General features: G+C 34.5%; 1 protein-coding gene across 1 annotated transcript in view; it reads left to right on the forward strand.

The window, feature by feature from the left end:
• LRP1B (LDL receptor related protein 1B) overlaps positions 1 to 25478 on the forward strand; it is a 2013404-nt gene that overhangs the window by 1512506 nt on the left and 475420 nt on the right. The window contains exons 37-41 of the mRNA XM_046019480.1: positions 547 to 676; positions 18987 to 19113; positions 19249 to 19400; positions 19697 to 19821; positions 21431 to 21802. Of these exons, the coding sequence (XP_045875436.1) occupies positions 547 to 676; positions 18987 to 19113; positions 19249 to 19400; positions 19697 to 19821; positions 21431 to 21802 (906 nt within the window). The remainder of the gene's footprint in view (positions 1 to 546; positions 677 to 18986; positions 19114 to 19248; positions 19401 to 19696; positions 19822 to 21430; positions 21803 to 25478) is intronic.

Genomic DNA, 25478 nt, shown 5'->3' on the forward strand with positions numbered 1-25478 from the left:
TTTCCTACCGATTCTGTTAGGATCTCAATCTCCTTCATAAAAATTCTGTTTCCAACTCACAATAATTTTTTTTTGTACTTCTAGCCACAGGGATAAATAGTCTCTTTTGCTCTTGGCTTCATTCTTTCTAATGCTTTTGAGTCTTTAGACCAGTGTTTTTATGCAGAAGTAGATTATGTAGTGTTAACTTTGCCCAAATCTCCTGGGAACCATGAGGCAGGTAAACAAAAGTGTTAGAAGTTCTCTTTTGCCTGGAGTCAGTAGAAAGTTAAAATAGATCCCTTCTTTAGGTGAAAGAAGTTTCAATTTATTTTTAGCATATAAATGTATCATTATATAGTTTAAACCACAGATGCATGAGATTGGGAAGTATTTGCATATTAGTTTATTTACAACTTTCTGCTTAGGAAATGTACACATTAAAAAAATAGGAAGTATATGATTTCTTGATAGTTATGCAAATGCTTAGAAAGTTAATTTTAGCCATAAATAATAATACTTTTCTTTCTTACAACCATATTATAAACACACCTGTGTTTCTCCTAGGTAACATATATTGGACAGATCATGGTTTCAACTTAATTGAAGTTGCAAGACTCAATGGCTCTTTCCGTTATGTAATTATTTCCCAAGGCCTGGATCAACCAAGAGCTATAGCTGTGCACCCAGAGAAAGGGTAATTTTAAGCTTTACATATATCTTGAGTTTTAAGTGAGTTTTCATAAGTTTCATTTAAAAAATCCAGATGTTCATATTAATATTTATTTTTACTCATAGTATTTGAAATGAAACTCAGTTTTCTACCTAAGCAAAAAAAGAAAAGTTTATTTTCACTCTGTGATGTATATTTTAGAATATATTTGATGAGGTCATATTTATTACACAGTTCTTTAATGTATGTGTAAATCCAAGTAAGTATACCAACATGTTTCTGGATTCTCAATTTAAAGGTCTACCCTACAACTGTTTACAAAATGGGTATTCACTTACTTGATGAGTGATTAATATCCAACCTCCTTCTTCAATATTTCTAAAGCTTCAATTTCCATTTATAAGTCTGTGATTGCTAAGACAACATGTTCATCCCAAACTTTGCATTTTTTTCCCCTTGAGTTCCAGATAAATGTCTACCTGCCTTTTTGACATCTCCATTTTTCCATTTAGATGTTTCATAGATGCTCAAACTTTGCATACCTAAAATTAAAATGAATTCAATCTGCCATCAAGTTCTATTAATGTTTCTTCTCTAAATATTATCAATCTACTACTCTCCATCTTTGCAATTCCCACTTTAATTAAATCTGTTCTTGTCTTACACATACAACACTGCAGCAATTTCCCAGTTCATCTCCTAACATCATTAAAGGTTATAGTGAATTTTTTTCCTTTAAAATAAATCTTGCTTAAATCCTTTCGAGGGATCCCCATTGACTTTTGTGTAAAGCCCAAATTTCTGTTGTGATCCGTCTTTAATTTTTTTAGTATCTTATTTATTTATTTGTTATTTATTTAATTATTTTAGAGAGAGCATGAGCAGGTGGGCCAGGAACAAAGGGAGAGGGACAAGCAGACTCTGTGCTGAGTGAGGAGACCCATGTGAGGTTCCGGTGCACGGGTCAGGGATCGATGTGGGGCACAATCTCACGGCCTTGAGACCAGGACCCTGAGATCACGAACTGAGCAGCAGTCAAGTGTCAGATGCTCAACCAACTGAGCCGCCAGGCACCTCTGTTGTGATCCTTCTTAATCAGGCCTTATGTAAAGACTCAGGCTCATACTCCTGCTACTGCCACTTTGTGATATCTCAGTCTCTGTTGGACTACATAGTTTTAAAAATATTTTCAGATACTTCTGTTCTTTTCTATTCCTACCCTTTGAACAACCTCTTTCTTTTATCGGCAGTGTTTTCCTTCCTATTTTTACTTTGCTAAATTTTGTTTATCCTTCCCTGGCTTTGTGAACAGATTAGATTGTTCTATTCTGTGACACCAAAGTACCTAGTACTTTCATTACTTTTATTTTTTGTTCTGAATCCCATGCACTAATATTTGCTTATTTACTTATATTTATTTGCCTAGTACCTCTGTTTTTTCTCTGGACTGGATGATGTCTCCATTCTTCACTGCGCTGTGAGGAGAATAGTCATGTGCATTTGGTTTATTTCTCTATCCCCAGTCATTAGTACAGTGGCTGGTAAAGAATAAAATGCAGACTGATAACTATTTTTCTCTTAATCAGTGATATCAAAGTTATCCTATTATAAAACTTTATATAACTTGCCACCACCACGTTTCTTTCATTGCTAGTATGATTTGATTTCAGAGTTTTTTGTTGGTTTTTAAAGAGTGGATGTTTTTACGTTAACAGAACTCCTCTTCTTTTTGGAGGGATGGGAAAGTGAACCATGGTGTATTAGATAACATGATGCTGATTTAGAATTAAGTCAATCTATGTAAAACATCAAATTGGCTCTTGTGAAAGTCTACAAACTTTCTTATTTGTTATAGGTTGTATGTTGTTTTTCCAATATCTTCATTTGTTTCAGTTTCTTGACAAATGTTATAGAATTAAGTCATTGTATTAGTACAGTGAAAAAGGAAACAAAGAAAATTAATATAGGAATGTGAAGTAACACCTGCAATTTGTCACACTTCTGACTAAGATTATGTTGTAAAATTTAAAAAAAAAAACTTGCATTGGTTAAGAATGCTCTTGGATGCAAAAATTTTGAGTGTAAATTTTTGGAGTTTTTCTATTTTTTTTCCAACTCTTATCTTTACTATGTTATATTCTGTCTAAGACTTCATGTCTTGGACTCACTGTTGCAACATGCTTGATATATCATCAAGGAGTTTGTTTACACTTGAAAAGGGAGAGGATAAAAAAAGCTTTTCCTTGCTGGATCATATTTGGGAAGAAAAACATCTTTACATCAATTTCTTTGTTATCCCTTAATCAGAAATGGATTACATGCACATTCTTCAATCAGTCAATAGACAGAGGGAAGATATTATTTTGACATACTTAACAAGTTATGTCTCATTACATGGGCTTGCATGAGGTCCCAGACCTAACAATATATACAACAAACTCAGTTTCTCAACAAACTCAGATTCTATTACTAGGACAGATCTTGAGAAAGTGAATTTCAGTGAATTTCAAAGAGACATTGTGAGGAAGAAGGAAACCAATTCTCTTGATTTTTCCATTTCAGTAGTCATTCCAACACTCTCTTCTTTCTTTGTTCATTTTCTCTTCTACACCTTAATTTTGGAGTTCTCCAGAGCTCAGTCCTTGGTGTCGTTCTCTCTTCAGTAGTCTCATCCCACCTAAATGTTAAAGACTGTAAAATGTTGAAAGCAAGACCCACCTCACTCTAAACTCTAGATTTTTATGTTACGTACTACTTCTTCTAACAGATCTGTGGCAGATTTTATTTTCCAAGATGATTACAATGATATCTGCCATTTCACACGCTCTCCTTAAAATGTGATATTGACACTTCCAAACAGAGAAGTGGAGCATCTTTTCCATGTGCTTGAATTTGGGTGGATCTCTGACTATTATGGAAGTGATACTATGTAAAATCTGAGGCTGTATCATAAGGGAAAAGAAAACTTCTACATGGTTATCTTTGGACATTCTTAGAAACTACCCACTCTGCTGTGAGGAAGCCAAGGTACACCAGGAAGGGGCCAGTGTAGGTGTTTCAGCTAACAACCCTAGCTAAGGTCTGAGCTGAGAGACAGTACCAATTGCTAGATATGTTGAGTGAGTGAATGTAAATGATTCCAGTCCCTAGCTGTTATGTCACCTCCACCTTGGTGGCACCACAGTAGATGTGAAGAAGGAATGAATGGTTCCTACTGAGCTCTTACTAAATTGCAAATGCAGAAGTAAGTAAGTTACTGTTGTTTTAAGCCTTTAAATTTCGACAGGTTTGCTAGAAGCAATAGATAACCAAAAGAAGATCCACCAGAAATCTTAACCTTAACAGGTTCAAAACAGAACTGAATCTTTCTCTACAATTATGAGTCCTCCATTAGTTGATGCCTGTCCTGTTACTTCAGTTGCTTAGGTCAAAACACTTGGTATGGGGGCACCTGAGTGGCTCAGTGGGTTAAGCCTTTGCCTTCAGCTCGGGTCATGATTCCAGGGTCATGGGATCGAGCCCTGCATCAGGCTTTCTGCTCAGTGGGAAGCCTGCTTCCCCCTCTCTCTCTGCCTGCCTCTCTTGCCTTGATCTTTGTCTGTCAAATAAATAAATAAAATTAAAAGCAAAAAAACAAAACAACGACAACAAAAAAAACACTTGGTATGATCTTTGGTATCTCTCTCATATACGCTATATCTAATATACCAGGAATTCTGTTACCCTTTTAGTATATTTAAAAGCTCACAACAAACCCAAAGTTGTATTATTTCCTCTATTTAACAGATAAGGAGACTGAGTCAGCTATTTTAAATATTACTCTGCTTTCAAATTGATATGTGGGAGAGTTAGGTTTCTCTAAACTCAAAAGTCATGCTACAATGTATGCATGTGTGTGTAACATATCACACATATACATATGTATTGGAAAACATTACAAAAATTAATAACCAAAAATATCAAAATACAAGGAAACAGTTTTAACAGTTTTAGGATAAAACTGATATGAAAATTTAAAAAATCAGAAGTATAAGTAAAAGAGAAGATAAGCCATAATGAGAAAATGCTGGAAAAAAATTAGGAGAAGAGGGGTGCCTGGGTGGCTCAGTGGGTTAAAGCCTCTGCCTTTGGCTCAGGTCATGATCCCAGGGTCCTGGGATCAAGCTCTACATCGGGTTCTCTGCTCCACAGGGAGCCTGCTTCCTCCTCTCTCTCTCTGCCTGCCTCTCTGCCTAGTTGTGATTTCTCTCTGTCAAATAAATAAAATATTTTAAAAAAATTAGGAGAAGAAGCTTATAAAATAATTTTGACTTGAGTCTGATGTCCCCTTCCCCTGTAGAGGCCCTTGCCTACAACCACGTGTATGCCATTACATCTTAAGACTGTGAGGGAAGGGTGTGCTTCTGTTTAATTCCAAGACTATAACACATGACTCAATTGAATATGTCCATATCACACTCATAAACTTAAAAATAAAAATGCACTTTTGGAAATGTGATAGTACTTTAAAAATCTCTTTTTAAATTGTAATTTATAATCAAGCAATAAATCATTATAGCCTCAATAGAGAAAACTTGATCAATTGCTCTATTGTGGATAATTATTCTAATGGTAGGAACAAATATAATTTGAATGTTATAAAATCCCAGAGATACATAGGAAATGAGTTTGTTTCTAATAAAGAATTTCTTCCCCTTGTATTTATAATAAGCCCAACACTTCATTTGTATGATCGAGCGTGTCTTGTGCCTGGCCTATTATAGATTCATGCAGTTCAGTTTAGCAGACCCCTTGCTGCTGCTGCTTGCCAATCTGTAGTTTTCTTTTTTATTTATGCATTTATTTATTTTTTTGTTGAAACATAGTGTAGGACCTCAAGTTGTTGTTCCAGGTCTTCTTCTCTTTAAGTATATTTTATAACTCCACAGTCATCTTAGCAGAAAAACATACCTACTCCTCTCTAGGATGATTGAGAACATCAGGCAAAGGGACCCACATATACGCTGCTTTCTGTCAGTTTATTAAAAAAACATTTATGAGTGCAGCACGCTGGGTGCAAGGTCATGTCAGGGCATCTCCATCTCTTCTTCAGCCTTCAGTTCAGTACATCTTGACAAAATAGGACTGCTTACAGTGTGAAAGACACTAGGAGGCACTGTGAAGTATGATGATATAAAAATCAGATGCTGCTTCTGTTCACAATGAGTTTTCTGTTTAAACAGTTTCAGTTAAAGTCATAGTCTCATATTGTAACGTGAGATTCAGTTTCAGGTTTAAAAAGCCTAGATCAGTAGGACTCAAGCCTAAACCTCATTCTAAATCTCATGTTAACCTAATTTCTCTAAGATCTTTATAAAGTTACACTGCGTTTTAAGAAAAAAGAGATGACGTATAGTCAGAGTAGGTAATCACAGTGAGGGTAGTAGCAACAATGGTGATGCTTAGTCAAGATTTTATAGAGAAGACTTGTAGGAGAGAGATGTCTGAGATGGGGAGGAAATATATCATATGAAGAAGAAATAGAATAATCAAAGCATTGGTAGTGGCAAAGCAAAGGCCATCGGCAAGAGTATAGCCACATAGGGAAGAGCCTACAGGTAGCTGGGATAATTTGGAGCCATAAAATAGACTATAGTATTCTCCACATATTAAGGAAATTACCACAAACACCTTCTCTACTTTCCTAAGTGGATATTAAAATGGTCCTAGACTCTCTCCTAAACCTTCTCTCTGGCCCCAAAGCCTCCACATAAGCAATGGTTAGAAGTGTAATGAGAGTTTATTGAAATTGTAGCATTGTTTAAATTAGGGAATTCTTAGAAATAGTTACCATCCTAGACAGAGTCTTATGGGGGAGGGGGTTCTTTCTTTACTCTCAAGCCAAATAATGGAGAGAGCTACAGGCAAATATGTAAAGGGGAGACTAAAATAAATAGAAAAGATCAGTAAGTGAAAAGAAGGGAAAGTGAAAAGTGAAAGTGAAAAGAAGTGAAGAGAACGGAAGGGAAGGGGAAAGAAGAGGGAAAAAAAAGAGAAGTAAAGAAAAGAAAAGGTCATTTTCTCACTGTAAGTCCTTAGGCCAGCAGGACTCTGATCAAAGCTGGAGAGAGTGAAAAATTTTAAAATACATATGAGATAATCAGTTTGGATTCAGAAAGAGCCAGTCTTTTATGCCTGAAAAATTAACCTTAACATTTTTTTTTCTTTTGACTGAGATTGTCTTGGAAGTCCTGGATTATTCTGGAAAAAAGATATTCAGTAGAGTATATGGAATCAAGAGTTGGATAAATATAAAGTCACTTTGGTTTATGCCAATGGTTCAGACTCTGCAATAAACTATGGTAGTGAATGAGATGACCAAAAAAGAGTACAGAAAAAAAGAAGTTTAAGGACAAAAATGAAGAATGCTTATAGTTAGGGGATGAAATGATTAAGAGAGAGGAAAAAGAAAATCAACAATAAGGCCAAAGAGAAAGAAAAGTGGCCATTGCAAGCCCTCAGAAAATTACTTTATCATAGACGTCAAGGGGAAACAGTTCCAGGGAGAAGAGTGTTCCAGCAGTAAAGAGCTGAGGAGAGATTAAAGCAAAGAATAGCACATGCAGTTGATGATCAGTGTGATATTGTTAATTGTTATCAATTTCAGGAAATTGGTAAAGACAGAAGCCAAATATAAAAAATAAATAAATGAAACATAATTAGAATGTAGAACTAGCATATTTCATCTATAGTGACAGAAATTTGGACAATGAAGGGAAAGGGAATAATAGAGATGTTGAGAAGATAGTAGGGTATGGAGAAAGTTTTCCTCTGTGTAGGAGTCAGGGGGTACTCCACATGTTCATAGACAGAAGGGAAGAAACCGGTGGAAAGGCAAATTTCAGTCAGTGTAGGAAGAACATGGACAAGGAAGGAGCAATAGAGTGGGGCAGGGAGAATAGCGGACCAGAAAGCAGATGGACAAATTTGTGTCTTACATTGGGTATCCTAGAAACGGATCCTGGAATGAGAATTCAGTTCAGGAAATGGGAGACAATCAGTATAGGAAAGGGGAAGAGACCAAACAAAATTTCAGCTGTGAGCAAGGTCCAGGTCTCCACTGATTACTTGGGGAGCTCTGGAGTGTAAACCTCACTTGAGAGCAAGGGGATTTGGCTTTCAAACTCCCACCCAACCATTCACTGAATGAGGACAACCCTTGGGAGACCTATACTCCCAAGATTTCGAGCTCTCAGAATTGCTTGTGAAAGAAGAGTTGCTAGTTCCTGTTCTCTCAAGAAAAGTGCCTGTGGAAACTGTTAGAGACAAAGGACACAAAAGCTGGGGCTGGTGAATATAGAAACAGGAAATAAGGTCTGAGGGGTGTCTAGGTGGAGCACCAGCAGAGTTTGGAACCCCAACTTGGATGTCTCCTACCTTTGATGTCTTCTGAAATATCTTGATCTCAAATGCCTATGTCCTTTTTGGTTATTGAAAGGATTAAATGAGGTAAATTTAAGTGGAAGCATTGAATTAGGGGAATTTCTCTTCCTCCCTCTAGTTTTGGAGATGGAGTGAAGAGACAGGATGCAACAATAAAATTTATTTTAGCAATTAAAATTAGTGAAATTGAAGAAACTCATGGGCTATAAGTGATAGTCATAGGAGTAAGGGTAGCAGCTTTAAATGGATAAGTAAGTTTTGCTAAAATTATTGTGGTGACTAGAATATGAATAAAAGAACTTAAAGCAACATGAATCCAGCTGTGATAGATTTCTAGGATCTAATTAGTTTGTTTCTATGACCTAGAGTAGTAATAGCGCCTTAGCAGTAGCAAAAACAAAACAAAACAAAACAAAAAAAACAAGAGAGAGAAAGAGAGAGAGAGAAAGGGAACAGGTGGTGAGAAATTCAAAGCTGGATTATAATGGAATAACCATGAGTTGCCAGTCAGGAGCTGAGGACTAGAAGTTAGTCAAGGAATCATGGAGACCTAAAACAGTATATTAAAGTCAGAGAGTAAGGAGTAAGGATACGAATGACCAAGGCAACTCTATAAATTAAGCAATGATTTCAGAATTGGTAAAATTGGAAATAGAGTAGTCCCATGTGGTAATTAAGATGAGTGTGTGGCCTTGCTTATGGAAGGTAGGGGTAAAGGAGGGATATAGGTCCCTGGAACAGATGAGGTGAACGTGAGCTGAGATGATCACAAGGTCACCAACATGACTCATGCAGACCCTAAGAATGTCAGCAGTGGAGGGAAAAGATGGCAAAGTTTTCAGTGTGTAGTAAAGCAATTAAATAAATTCAGTGGTCAATTGTGATAGTGATGATGTGGTATGAGAAAGTAGGATGTGTGAATGTATGCTGTGAATGTTTTAAAATAAGTGAGTTTAACCTCAGAGAAAGTTTTCTTTCTTTGACATGTCTCTTAAGTCTTTTTTTTTTCCATTTTATTTATTTTTTCAGCGTAACAGTATTCATTGTTTTTGCACAACACCCAGTGCTCCATGCAAAACGTGCCCTCCCCATTACCCACCACCTGTTCCCCCAACCTCCCACCCCTGACCCTTCAAAACCCTCAGGTTGTTTTTCAGAGTCCATAGTCTCTTATGGTTCACCTCCCCTTCCAATTTTTTTTTTTTTAATAAACATATAATGTATTTTTATCCCCAGGGGTACAGGTCTGTGAATCGCCAGGTTTACACACTTCACAGCACTCATGATAGCACATACCCTCCCCAATGTCCATAGCCCCCTCCCCCTCTCCCAATCCCACCTCCCCCCAGCAGCCCCCAGTTTGTTTTGTGAGATTAAGAGTCATTTATGGTTTGTCTCCCTCCCAATCCCATCTTGTTTCATTTATTCTTCTCCTATCCCCCTGCCCCCCCATGTTGCTTCTCCATGTCCTCATATCAGGGAGATCATATGACAGTTGTCTTTCTCCGATTGACTTATTTCACTAAGCATGATACGCTCTAGTTCCATCCACGTCGTCGCAAATGGCAAGATTTCATTTCTTTTGATGGCTGCATAGTATTCCATTGTGTATATATACCACATCTTCTTTATCCACCAGCTCTGGAAAACAGCATGGAGGTTCCTCAAAATGTTGAAAATAGAACTACCCTATGACCCAGCAATTGCACTACTGGGTATTTACCCTAAAGATACAAACATAGTGATCCGAAGGGGCACGTGTACCCAAATGTTTATAGCAGCAATGTCTACAATAGCCAAACTATGGAAAGAACCTAGATGTCCATCAACAGATGAATGGAGAAAGTTTTCTTTCTTATTTAAATCTTCTCTACTTTAATTTTCTCAGGTATCTCATGCAATAACTCTTCTGTCATCCTTAATCCATTCCTTTCAGTGAAGCCTTTCTCTTTCAAATAGGATCAGATCTCATTTGAAACAAACAAACAAACAAACAACAAAAAAAAAGAAAGAAAGAAAAAACAACAACCTCCCAAAACAGTATCTTATTTCTCTCTGCATGTTTACTTCTCAACTTCTTAGAGAAGTTCTGTTCCTTCCAGAATTGTTAAAATTTATCCATAGCCAAATTCATATTTTTTCTAGATATCACACCATTTGCCTTCTCTTTGACATATTTCTCCAAAGTTATCCATGCAAGAATTTATTTACTCTATTACCTTCTCTAACTCTGAGTTCTCTTGCTCTCTCTCACCCCCTCCATATACCTCCTCTACACATGTCTCTCTTCGTGTATGTCTTTATATGCCATTCCCTTTCTTGTTATATTTACCCTTCAAAACATATGCTCATGTTTTTTTTTACATCATTCAAAGCATTGCATCCAAAGTCTTATCTTCATTGCTTTGCTTATATTTCTATTTTTCTTTAGAAAATCTTTGAATGTCCACTGTAATAGAAATTTAATATATCCACCTACATTTAGTCTACTGACTTCTTTGCCTAACTATTGTATGTCTTTTTGTCCTGACAAGATTGAAACTTACTTTAGATTTTCTGTAGTTTTTCATCTGTCACTAACTCCTGTCATCTTTTGTATCCAGATGTCTCTTAGATTTCCCATTTCTTTCCATTGCAACTGTGAGATCAGCACAGACTCAGCTGGAGTATCTCATTAAATATTATTGAATTCCTAATTTTAAGCCCCCCAAACAAAATTTACATTTTAATCCACAAAACAAGAAATCTTTGAAATATATAGCAATAATTCAAATATTATTTACCTTCATACCTCACTTCTTTTTAAGAATATTTCTTAAAAATTTATTAAGTCACATGGATAGATGTTTCTCAGGATTTATAGTTAAGAATTGATACACCTTTTTAAAGGCTATGCTGATTTTTTTTTTACATTTTTTTTCCATTTTATTTATTTTTTCAGCGTAACAGTATTCATTCTTTTTGCACAACACCCAGTGCTCCATGCAAAACGTGCCCTCCCCATTACCCACCACCTGTTCCCCCAACATCCCACCCCTGACCCTTCAAAACCCTCAGGTTGTTTTTCAGAGTCCATAGTCTCTTATGGTTCACCTCCCCTTCCAAATTTTTTTTTTTTAATAAACATATAATGTATTTTTATCCCCAGGGGTACAGGTCTGTGAATCGCCAGGTTTACACACTTCACAGCACTCACGATAGCACTTACCCTCCCCAATGTCCATAGCCCTCTCCCCCTCTCCCAATCCCACCTCCCCCCAGCTATGCTGATTTTTAGGAAATGTTTATTGAAACATTGGCTTCCAGGTAATATTACATAGACTAGGTGTCAAAATTCATATCATATGAATAAAGTACAGCATTTTCATATTCTCGATGTTTGAAGTTAAAACATGTCAGGTGATGTCGCCAAAAAAAAAGGTGAACAATGATGGAGTAAATTAGCTGAATCCAAGATATAAATATGTCTTGAAAGGTGGTCATGAAGCCTGTTCTCAACAATGGAGACTTGAAATCGTTTAAAATATAACCAAATGCAAAATAGAAAGCATGTATGAATTTACTTCAGCTTGAAAAATTAGTTTCTTCCTTCTGTTGACTTTTTGTAAGGCAACACTTCCTTTTAGAAAAATTGAGGTGAAGTGTGTAAACCTGGCGATTCACAGACCTGTACCCCTGGGGATAAAAATACATTATATGTTTATTAAAAAAAAAAAATTTGGAAGGGGAGGCGAACCATAAGAGACTATGGACTCTGAAAAACAACCTGAGGGTTTTGAAGGGTCAGGGGTGGGAGGTTGGGGGAACAGGTGGTGGGTAATGGGGAGGGCACGTTTTGCATGGAGCACTGGGTGTTGTGCAAAAACAATGAATACTGTTACGCTGAAAAAATAAATAAAATGGAAAAAAAATGAAATGTAATAATTTTTTATGCTAAAAACTCACTTCCTACAGTAGGAGTCACAGTATGTCACTTTGTATAATACCAAAAATTTGGTTAACTTTCCATAGTGTATGATCTCTAAGTGAAGCACAAATACTCATTTTTTTTAACTGAGCTGTGCATTGTTTTGTTAATCTAGCTTTATATATTTATAATCATAAATAATTTGCTGAAAAGTGTTTCTTTTCATAGGATTCAGCTTAATATGGGATTTTGGTGTTCGACAACTACATATTGTCAAGTGGTCTTTGATTGATTTTATATCTATATATATATATATGCTTTTAGAATATGCTAACAATATACAGAAGATCTTGAATGATAGTTTAACATATTTTGAGATAGCAGGAGTACAGCATAACTTAACACTATATCCTAAAGTATGCTTTCATCCCAAAGCAAGATGACACATATAAAAAGCAAGTAGATTTAAATTTGGTTTGCAGTAGAAATAAGGGTGGAATCAGACTGTTAGTATTTAATATTAAGATGCCACGATGGTCAAATAACTCAGAACATCCCCCGAATTATAGGCAGCTACCTCTATAGGTCTCTAAGAAAAGCATATTAACAAATTATAACAAATGAAAGAAAAGCATCACACTATTTTTCACTAGGGATTTTCTCAAAAATTCTGCTAACACCCTGTTTTAAAGGTTTTGCTCACCTCATCTTTTACTATATGCTTCACCTTCACTCCTTAACCTCTAAACATGAATCTTGGATCTCATCCTCCCTGCTAAAAGCAGGAAAAGAGGGCTGAAAGTAATAAAGATGCTTTGGGCTATCACTTTAACTCAGTGGCTGATGGAGGAGAGAGGCCAGTAAGTTCATGCCAACTCCCAACTACAGGAGGGACCTTCTGGTTCAGAACACCAAAGCCATGTTGAATAGAAACCAGAAACAGCCACACATAAATGTATGAACTTACCCTGATTTTTTTAAAGGATCTGACCAATAAAACTGTGGTTAAAGGGTAAAAGAGAAATTTCAAAGTTTTGCTTCTCTATGCACCTATGGAAATTGTCTCAGTATCTCTCAATGTGGACTATCCAGGGTGGATTGGATAGACTCATGTATTTGAGACAAGTTAGAGGTCATGAAACAAATTGTAGATTTCTGTGTAATATTTTAAGAATTCTAAATCAGCTTATGAGTACCATAAGTCTAGGCTCTAAGACTCTAGGCATTAAATATTTCATAGGAAAATATATATATATTTTAGGGACACATAAAATATTATATATTTGGGATACCAAAAATGAATAAAATATGACATTTTACTTAGGAAAAACTTGTGAAATATGTAAATAGCAAAATAATATCATATATGTATATGTACATATTTATTAAAATGAGAAGATATACAATGAGGTAGGTGTAAATTAATTAAGGAACTAAATATAATGCAAGCTATAAACATAATATGCTATCGCATTAGAGATGCCAAATATATTTTTCTTTGTGAAGTATTTTTATTGATACTTCTCCAGTATTGGCTGGGCATACACACATAATTGTTTCACTCAATATTGTGAAGTAAGGAATCAAGAAGGAATCTGATGTGAAATGTAAGAATAAAAGAAACCAGAGCAAGACCTGTAGAATGAATGATAAATATTATTTTAAGTTTTAACAGAAAAAGAGAACAACCCAGATGGCCTATATTTTTATTTTGGCTCAAAAGAAAAGTTCATTTCTGAATTGTTTATGGAAATGACAACTTCTCTCACCACTGCACAGTTTCAGAGTTGAAGCCTGTACTTTTATGACTTCAAGACTTAAAGCTTAAATATTTAAATCAAATCAAATTAAATAGTTAAAGTTTCAAGTATTTCTACTGGCATTTTTTAAGGTAATTCTTAATTTACCCTTTTGTCTCTACCATTAATCAGTGGGTTTCATGAGGGTTGCTAAAGTCTCTACATTTGGTATCATCAGCTGCTAGCACATAATAGGTACCTACTGGATATTTGTTATGTGAGTACATGACTGCATTAAAAGAATACATTTGAGAATCATCCACCAAACTACAGACCAAAAAAAAAAAAAAAAAAAAAGAGTAGTGTTCAAGGTTATACTCTCCCTAGACTCTTCCTTTTAGCGCGTATTCTGCTATCTGTGCCTGAGTTCTTTTTATATTACAGTAACCTCTAAGCAATAGTAACACATTCAGGACACTTGAAAAGTGATTTGGGATTGGCATGGAATGCTTTCTCAAAACAAAACTGCACGTTAAATGAAGAACAAGGAAATGTGAAGAAGCCCTCAAAGGAATAGAGAAGGTTCTACTTTACACGTTTCCTCATAGGAGATGAAAGATGTCAATTCATGTATTCATGAAATGTATTCAGAGCTTTATATTATTTGCACGTACCCTAAAGATGGAGACATTGACATGTTGGCCTACAAACATTTGATTAGTATGAGTTTTAAGTAATTTTAATGAAACTGCTAAGACATTGAAAATTGCAAGCAGGTTTTTGTCAGATAAAACTCATGCTCTCATAAAGGCTAGCTGCTATTGTTAATTTGTAGGGCTTTTGTTTTTTTTCTTTTTGTTTTCTTTGTACTTTTTGCTGATAAAGTAACATACTGTTGACCCTCAGTATGGCAGAGGGAACGATAACATTCTTTTTTTTTTTTTTTAAGATTGTATTTATTTATTTGACACAGAGAGAGATCACGAGTGGTCAGAGAGGCAGACAGAGAGAGAGGGGAAAGCAGGCTCCCTGCTGAGTGGAGAGCCAGATATAGGGCTTGATCCCAGGAGCCTGAGATCATGAAGTGAGCCAAAGACAGAGGCTTAACTCATTGAGCCACCCAGGTGCCCCAACAGTAACATTCTTGATTCTCAAGGCATCTACCTATAAAAGAATTACATAATCTTCATTTTTGTGCCAGCATGGAAATTTTTGGTTTTATCTCATCTTTCTTTATCATATCTGATAAAGTATATAATCATGCTCTCTCATAAGGGCATAAGAATAGAAAGAAGTGGTGAGGTTATTGTAAAAATTGAAACTCAGATCTGTGTTCAGAGGAATCTTTTTTTTTTTAAAGATTTTATTTATTTATTTGACAGATAGAGATCACAAGTAGGGAGAGAGGCAGGCAGAGAGAGAGGAGGAAGCAGGCTCCCTGCCAAGCAGAGAGCCCGATGTGGAGCTTGATCCCAGGACCCTGGGATCATGACCTGAGTGAAAGGCAGAGGCTTTAACCCACTGAGCCACCCAGGCGCCCCTCAAAGGAATCTTAAATTCAAGAAAATGATTGATTCAAATTAGTTGCTTTTCACTATTTTCTTATGTCTAAAAATATCACACTTAATCCTGTTCTTTTTATAATAATTTGGCCTTATTCATTCGTTTCTTTCTATCTCACACTTTTTACCCTTCCCTACTAAAGCCAAAGTTTTGTTAGCTTTATTTCTCAAAAAAAATTATTTGTAATTATACAAAGTCATTTGTAATATTTTATATATTTTTGAGCTTTAATCTAACTAATTGTGAGAGGAAAAAAATACTTGTTTTCTTTCTAAGTCTACCTATATGTAAAGTAATTCTGATTATTGGTACAATGGTCATATGATAAATTCAGTAAACTTTTGGGGACTTAAAGATTTCTGGTGCTACCAAATGGAATATTTTACATGTTATTCAAATGTCAATAATTAATTGGGCGTTCATATTGGAACATAATGTGTATTCATTGCACATTTTCCTGCCCAAAACTTTAGTGTCTTATTAAGACAATGTGGATATTTGTGTTATGATAATTTCTGACATTATTCTTATAATCCTTTCAAACCACTTTTGGAATGTCCCATTTTTGATTTTGTGATTATAAATTATATAACTGCAAGCCTTTATAAATATGGGAATTTACTAGGACAAATTATTATCCAGAGAAACTTCCATTATACAACAAAGCATTTGATTTTGACAATTCTGAACATTTCTAGGTCTGGAATAACCTTGAGAAGTATTTTTAGTGCTAGATTAACTAAGTTAATTCTCTAAAGGCAATTTCCTTCACCATATCATACACCATACACTATATCATACACCTCAACAAACATTTCACTGTGGCAAATTTTGAACTCAAATGGGAACTAAATCAATCTATAATGCTGTCACTGAATCTTAATTTCCATGGGGTTTCAAAAACCAGTGACAAAGATTTTCATTTCTTTCCTTTGTGAAAAATCACATTTAGATACCAAGAATCTATGTTCATTAAAGTTATCTCAAGTACAACTTTGTAAATTACAACCTTAAATTATTTATAAGTTTCTCCCTGTAGTTTTATAAGCTTAGCGTTCTTTTTCTACATTTAGTTATAATCCCTGAAGGTTCTCAAGGTGCTAATTCTATTCAATTCCTTATTTTTAATTTCAGTTTAAGGAGAAAATAAATTACTCCTTTCCTAACACTCATAAAGTGTTGCTTAATTTTAGTAGGTATAGAATCTTTTAGTTTTATTAAGTTGATAAATTATTTAGCCATAAAAGTGATTCCCGCAGTCAGATCTGGCTTCATATATAATGATGATTTATCAAATTGCTATGGGAAATTTGAGTAAAATCTGTACTCAAGACAATTTTATTTTGGATAGTTTTAGGCACTACTTGAGAAAAAAGAACAAGAGAGACTTGTTTCTCAATACTAAGACCTTTTCTCATGGCTTGTTTTTTGTTTTTAAGTATGAAGATCTTTGTTCTATTCTTTATACCTAGGGAAAAATAGTATTTGATATAAGATTATTATATCATTGTATTATATTTATACTTGATGAGACAACATACAGAATACACCACAGGCCTGGGTTCATAAAGCCTGAGTGAAATTCCTGGCTTGAACCCTTCCTTGTCATCTATGTGATTGTGGATCATTAACTTCCTGAGCCACAGTTTCCATGCCTGTGAGAATTAGAGCTTAAATATATTAAATGGCTAATTTGCCCTGCTCACTCGAAGTAATGTTTTTTATTATTCACTTAGTTCATTTGGGAGCAGGTTATTATTAAATAAAATGTATATTGTATATATTTCCTTTCATATTTGAACTCTGAAATATGTTAAAGTAGATGACATGAATCAGACGGAATAAATAAGCACCTGTCTGTGCTGGTTCCCACAATATCTTCTTCCCAGTGTCACATCCCCTGCCATTTTAACACAGTGACTGACTAGTCATTTTAGGAGCATTATTAATGCTGAAAATTTTCTTTTAAAAAATTAAATGGGGCAACAAATTTGGCCTCTCAGTTGTCTAATTTATTTTTTAATATAATGAGAATCTCCATTAAAGTTTAAAAAATTATTAACTTTAATGCAAGCATAGATTTTTTTTTTTCATGCCTGTTTTAGCATAGATCTAACCAATAAAATATTAGTTGGATTTCTTGCTACAAAGATTTTCCTTTCTGATTTATAGAGCTTGTGAATATGAAGAAAGCTTCTTCAGGACTAATATACTTGGAATTCTAGCCACACCTCTTTTTCGTCTGGTTGTAAATGTCCAACACATTTATTTTATATAACATTTTCAGGAAAAAAAAATCAACTTTTAAAATAAATCTAAAGAATATGCATAAAGGGAATACATATATTTTTATATAGTTTATCTTTTTTTTTAAAGATTTTATTTATTTATTGGACAGAGAGAGATCACAAGTAGGCAGAGAGGCAGGCAGAGAGAGAGTGAGAGGGAAGCAGGCTCCCTGCCAAGCAGAGAGCCCAATGCGGGACTCGATGGACCCTGAGATCATGACCTGAGCCGAAGGCAGCGGCTTAAACCACTGAGCCACCCAGGCGCCCTAGTTTATCTTTTTTATGGATAAATAGTAAGTTCATTAAGTGGGTACTAAATATGAATGTACATCTTTGATTTTTCTTTATCCAATCTCATTTTCTCATGTATGATCACTCATATATGTATTCTAATATGCACAGAATACTATCCAATTTTGCCTGAATGAATCAATGATTTCCATATTTTTCTAAAGTCTAATTGTCATTTTCTGGTGGTTGGATAAAAACTTCAGTGGGCACAGCTTCAAAAGAGTGGATCCTGAAAGCATGTATTTTGCATTATAATATGTTTGTAATATAAATATTATATATGCTGAGTGAATGAGTGAAAAAAGCACAGATAATATGCCTTCTATTTTTCTACATTTAGTTTTTTTGATGTGTTTTATTTCAGCACGCTCTGCATTTTCTTTTTGCATTTCATTTTCTTCCATATTCCATTTTGCTTTATGAGATTACTAAAATAGGAATGTCTGCTTTTGTCTGAATCCGAGCTTTATGATTGCTTCACAGGATAACTTACAAAATTCAAATTAGAATAGTTACATTTAGCAATGTAATTGGACAGAATTGAAATTATAGTGCATTTATGTATGCATTAATAAATCAAATATTTATCTATAACTAATTTTTATTTTAAAAATTTTCTAATTTTCTAGTGCTGTAAGTGTCCTAGCAGATGAAAAGGAGAAAAAAAAATCACTGTCTTCCTTGAGCTTATTGTCCAGTGGAGACAAAAGACATTAATAAAAAATAACACTGTACAGAAATGTAAGAAATGTAACACTGTAAATTTGCCACTGTAATCCATGCAGAATGTATGGTACAGTAGTCAGAACAGAAGAATTTTTGAGGGAAATGATGTTTGATATAGGAACAAGAGCAAATTAGTCAAACAGGTTGGCGAAGAGCATTTCAGACAGGGAGTTGCACGAGCAAAGTATTTTGGAGGGATTTTAATCCATCCTTGTGATTTCTATGAATAATTAAATATTATTTACAATAAAAATTATTTTTATAAACAGAAACATAAGTGTATTGATTTATAAAATGTATTATTTTGTTCTATTGGTATGGATGTTACTGCTTTATTATTAATAATTGTGTTTTTGTGTTTATTTGCATATTTATATAAATCAACAATTTCATTTCAGCTACTTGTTCTGGACTGAATGGGGACAGATGCCCTGCATTGGAAAGGCTCTCTTAGATGGCTCAGAGAAGGTTATCCTTGTAAGCATGGGAATAGCATGGCCAAATGGTATCTCCATTGACTATGAGGTGTGTTGGATTTCTTAAATATTTAAAGTGCATTAACTGCCATCTTGCATCAATCCACTCTTACTGTTCCCTTATTTTTTAATAAATCATTTAATCCAAAATAGCTTCTAATATTCCTTTTCAATCGATCTTTAGGAAAACAAATTGTACTGGTGTGATGCTCGTACAGACAAAATAGAAAGAATCGACCTTGAGACTGGAGGGAATCGTGAGATCTTGCTGTCAGGGAGCAATGTGGATATGTTTTCAGTTGCAGTCTTTGGGGCTTATATCTACTGGTCTGACAGGTAATTTATTTTTTCATAAGTATTTGAGTCTCAAAATGTTATTTCAGTGCCAGTTGCTTTACCCTTGTAGGATTAGCCACTCCTTAGCAAGGACATAAAAAGGATCTCACAAAGCCATGTAATTTCCACAGAAAGTCAAGCACTCTTGCTTTTCCTGGCTCAAGTATTTCAATGTCACAGACTAAAGTTGGTTTTTTTCCCCTTCTGCTTGGCCATCTGTTACCTTCAGTTTAAATAACTGATTTGATGTGAATTACTTAAAGATTGTTGATCATGTATGTTCATCTTCTTGTCAGAGCACATGCCAACGGGTCCATCAGAAGAGGCCACAAGAATGATGCCACAGAAACCATAACCATGAGAACAGGTCTTGGAGTCAACCTGAAGGAGGTTAAAATCTTTAATCGAGTAAGAGAGAAAGGTCAGCACTCTTATATAATGAATACATCTTATGTCATCCCTCTCTTATTTTTTAAACATTTATCAAACTTAAGTTAGGGATTCTTATCTGAATCAAAAACCTCAAAATTCTATTTTTTACATCTATGTTCCTACAAAAATCATACAAGTAGCCTAATGAAATGAATATATAAGAGTTCATGCATAGATATTTTTGCCTAGGGCAGTGTATGTATTGGGACATGTTATATATCTGGCATGTCTTCACTATAGGTTTGGGCTAAGTAATATAGATTATCTATATCTATATCTGTATCTATCTACTCAACGAAAAATGCATTGCATAATTGGGATACTAGAGAATAAAAAGCAGCCAAAATATGTGTTTGGGGTTATATTTTGATATATAAAATGATTATAGCTTCAGAAGTTTGCTGTTGGTGTGAAATATTTCTGAAGTCATCACTTCTTTTAAATGTGTATTTTGAAACTGTTATGATGATACTTTGGATTTTTTAAAAATTTACCTCAGTCAAATTAAATGCCTATTTTATGTCATTAAATATCAATTTTAATGTCCATTGAAATAATTATAATTAATTTCCTTGACATCAAAGATAGGTGTGATAATTTTGGAGCTGATGACGGATTCATGGAGGAAAATTAGCCTGATGGAGAAATCTTAATCTTAATATATTACATATTCCCTCAAAACTGAAGCAAAAACTTATGCTTACTGTACTTAGGAGGTTAGGTGCATTACAGTTGTAAATTCCTTTGATAGCTTTTTTTTTTAAATATTTTATTTATTTATTTGACAGAGAGAGAGGTCACAAGTAGGCAGAGAGGCAGGTAGAGAGAGAGGGAGAAACAGGCTCGCCACTGAGCAGAGAGCCCGATGTGGGGCTCGATCCCAGGACCCTGAGATCATGACCTGAGCCGAAGGCAGAGGCTTAAACCACTGAGCCACCCAGGCGCCCCTCCTTTGATAGCTTTTGTATTTCATAGGGAAGATTTTAAAGCAGTGCGCACTTTGTTGGTGAATTCAGTTCATGTTTTGAAAGAATCATTACTTGTGCTAAAGATTATAATACATAAAACCTATTGGAATTCAGCACCAAGTTTCAAAAAAGACTTATACACTTAACTGGTTGATCGAGGGAAAATTGTAATGCTTTTATTTGGATAGTGTTTGGAGCAGAAGAATGTGATCTTTGAAATAAGAAATCCAAGACTTTAAACTGGTATGAAAAAAAAAAATCAGTACTTTAGAGTACTTGATTTCTTTTCATTCACTATTAAGAACAAAAAGACAGGGGTGCCTGGGTGTCTCAGTGAGGTAAGCCTCTGCTTTCAGCTCATGTTATGATCTCAGGGTTCTGAGTTCAAGCCCCTCATCAGGCTCTCTGCTCAGCAGGGTGCCTGCTTCCACCCATTTCTCTGCCTACTTGTGATCTCTCTCTGTGTCAAATAAATAAATAAAATCTTAAAAAAAAGAATAAAAAGACAGACCATTCAACATTATTTTTAAATATTTCTGTAAGAAAAAAATCATTTGAAAAACAAACAAAAAAAAACCCCACAAATATATGTGATGTTTGTGTACATGTGTATCTTTTTTTCCTCTTTAGGGACCAATATTTGTGCCAAAGACAATGGTGGATGTCAGCAACTCTGTCTTTATAGAGGAAATTCTCGGAGAACTTGCACTTGTGCCCATGGATATTTGGCAGAGGATGGAGTTACTTGCCTAAGGCATGAAGGCTATTTGCTGTATTCAGGGAGAACAATATTAAAAAGTATACATCTTTCTGATGAAACCAATTTAAATTCACCAATAAGGCCATATGAGAATCCACATTATTTCAAGAATGTCATAGCCTTGGCTTTTGACTACAATCAAAAAAGAAAAGGTACCAACCGAATCTTTTACAGTGATGCACATTTTGGAAATATACAGCTTATTAAGGATAACTGGGAAGACAGACAAGTAATCGTTGAAAGTAAGTACAATAATTTTTAAAAAATAATTTGGTGAAATGAGTATCATTTGCATTAGCAGAGAATTTAAAGTGGTAATTGCATGTAGCAATTACATTTTTTTGAGTTTATGTTCAAGAATAATGCACCTATATTATCTGATCTACCAAAGTCAAAAAAATCAATTAACTCTTAGCATGTACCGTATGTATATTTTGATTATTAGTTTCTAATCTTGAACTTTCAATATATTCCTCATACAACCTATTTCTTTTCTATGTGATTTCCATACATTCCCTACTTTTCCAATTTCACTATACTTGAGGTCAGTCCTTTTCATTACTTTTTAAATTGCAAATTAGTTGATTAAATTAATTGTAAAGTATTCAAGTAATATGGATTTCATAATGAAATTTCTCCATCATTGCAACATCAATTCCATATACTCATCCATAGCTGATAGTAGTCATGCCTTCAGAATTTTTTTCATGTGTGTGTATGTAATTTGTAATTACAAAATTGAATGATCCTATATGCATTCTTCAGCTGCTTTTTTTAAACTGTCAAATATCTTGAAAACCATTTATTTCAGTATATAAGACTATCTCATTCTTTAGAAAGCCTATGCCTATTGTGTACTAAAGATAAACTATTTGACTATTTTCTCCTGATAAACATGTGTTTCTGGTATTTCATCATTGCTTACAATGTCACAATGAACATTTGTGCATATAGATATCTTTATTTATACATGTGAGTAATTCTTTAGCATAGAATCCTAGAAATAGAATTGCAAAGTCAGTTGGTGTTTATTTTATGTTTTATAGCTGGACAGGTTTCTGTCCAAAAAGACCATATCAGTTTATATTTCATCAACCGTATGTAAAAGGTTTTATCATCCCATATTTTCCAACAATAATTTCATAATTTTTTGGCTATGACTGTCTAATTTATAGAAAATACCAACTTATATTAGTATACCTGATAACTAGTGAGTTCCAGCATCCAATGTAGTTTCCTCATATAAATAGACATATAAATACTGTCAAACTTTTTATTTCATATTGGCACTCCATGCTATGCCTGCCATTCTGCTAGGCCAGTATTTTCCTATTCAGATTTTCCAAATTAGTTCAATCATATATTTGTACAAATATACATTTTCATTTCTTTGTTCTCTAAGTAAGGTTACCATACTTATTGATAATTTCATACCAATTTACAAAAAATTCCAGAACATGCCAACATGCCATTTTGGCCTGTGTGTGTGTCTGTGTATGTGTGTGCATGTGCTTTTGTGTGTGTGTGTGTGTGTGTGCAAGAGACGGAGAGAGAGAGAGAGAGAAACAATGTAACTGTAACTGTACTGATCATAGACTTCAGATATATTTGACTTTTATTGATTCAGTTTAAATCTATGAAGTTTAGATTATAACACTGTGGTCCTCCAGTTTTTCTAGGCTGACACAATTTAGATTTGGAGGTGCTTATACTATACCCACAATGTATTAATTTATTAATTCATTCTCTGTGCTCTAAATTTTTTGATATAAAGTTGAATATGAGTCCATAGGCCTTTAGAAGCTACAGTTTCAGAAGCAACTACAAGTAAACAAACATTGAAAATCAATAGAAACTAGAGGACTAGAAAACAAAAATAATATCTTTGGGACAGGGTGCGAGATGCCACTGGCATGAGTTGAGGAAATGTAAAGGTTCAATAGGAATCTATTAATTGATCGGGCTGGATAGGGGAGGAGAAGAGGAAGAAGGATAATTCTAGACCTGTGGTCTTCAAGTTTGGTTTCCTGGGGTTCCCCGTTACGTGTTCATGGAGTTTAAGATTTATTTTTATGATAATACTAGATAATTGCCTTTTCCATGGTATTGACTTCTCATTAGTGATGTAAAAGCAGTGGTGACCAGACTGCTGGCAACTGAGTGGTAATCAAGGCAATGACACCAGACTGTCCTAGTAGTCATTGTATTTTTCACTGGCGCTTAACAGCTGGGAAAAAACAAAACAAAACAAAACAAAACAAAAAACAGTTTCACTTAAAGAACGTCCTTGAAGAGAGTAAAACATTTATATTTTATTGAATCTTGATCCTTCAGTACACATCTCTTTAATATTCTGTGTGATGAAATACACATAAGGCACTTTTGCTGCATTCTGAAGTACAGTGGTTGCCTGAAGGAAACCAAGTATTTGTGCTATTATTTGGGTTCATGCTTCTTTTATGGAACACCATGTTTTACTTGAAAGAATGAAGAACAGACTATAATTATTCAGACCTAGGTATGTGGCAGACATTTTCTAAAGAATGAATACAATGAGTCTGTCACTACAAGGAAAATGACTTACAATATCTGCCGCAAATAATAGAAATCAAGCTTTCAAGTAAAAATTAGAATTCTGGAAGACTTGTACCAAGCACAGTAAGCTTGATAACTTCCCAATGCTTAAAGGCTTTTCTGATGAGATGGGTGGTGATATTATTGAAGTGAAGTGGGGGGTGTTATTGCTAAATGAAATGTGTCAACAGATACGCATAACTTAGGGAACCAATACTTTGCAAATGCCATGATAAAATCATGCGTGGGTAAATGATCCATTCAGAGTGTAGGATAGACCAATGAATTTTAATGTAATAGAGTATGAAAAGTTCACCATTGTGTGTTTCTGATTCTACAGTGAAGCTAACCTTTAAGTAACTGCTGCTTCTTATGTGTTGGTATAGTGTGAAAGAATATCCAGAATTATCTGAAAAGTCTACTAAAACACTCCTTTTTCTTCCAACTTCATAGCTGTGTGAGGCTGGATTTTCTTCACATACTTCAATTAAAACATTACAGATAGGATGAAGAGGTAGATGTGTGAACCTGCTGTCTCCTAGTAATCCAGGCACTAAACAGATTTATAAAATTATAAAACAATATTCTCTTTTCACTTAAAACAATACAGATAGGAGTGCCTAGATGGCTCAGTGGGTTAAGCCTCTGCCTTCAGCTCAGGTCATGATCCCAGGGTCCAGGGATTGAGCCCTGCATCTCTGCTCAGCAGGGAGCCTGCTTCCACCCCCTTCTCTGCCTGCCTCTCTACCTACTTGTGATCTCTCTCTGTCAAATAAATAAATGAAATATTAAAAAAAATACAGATAATTTCTTAGAAGATACTGGTTATATTAATATGCAATCAATTCATTTTTATTTTAAAAGAGATTATGGTTAAATCTCTATATGGTTAAAACTATATAGTTAAACTATAACATATAGTTAAGACATATAGTTAAAACTTAACTATATAAAGAATTATATAGTTAAAACTTAACTATATAGTTAAGATTTATGGTTAAAACTACATTTTTAGTTTAAATTTCTAATATGGTAAATAACTATAGGCACAATTCACACAAAATTTCTCTCAAGTCCTCAATAATTTTTAAGGGAGTAAAAGTTCTCAAATTAAAAATTTCCAAACTATTCTTCTAGACTAAAACTCAGAAATTTTGTGCAAAGACATGAAAAAACACAGGGTAGACAAAGATTCATATATCATTTGATATGATTAGAATGCAGGTTATGTGGCCTGAATCAGGGTGAGATAAAGCTGGAGTTCTAGGGAGGGCTCCAATAATAAAGAATTTGATATGCCAAGATAAGAAGTGTTTAAAAAAAAATTTTATTGAGATGTAGTGT

Source organism: Meles meles, chromosome 9 (genome assembly GCF_922984935.1).
Source record: "Meles meles chromosome 9, mMelMel3.1 paternal haplotype, whole genome shotgun sequence".
Lineage (NCBI taxonomy): Eukaryota > Metazoa > Chordata > Mammalia > Carnivora > Mustelidae > Meles > Meles meles.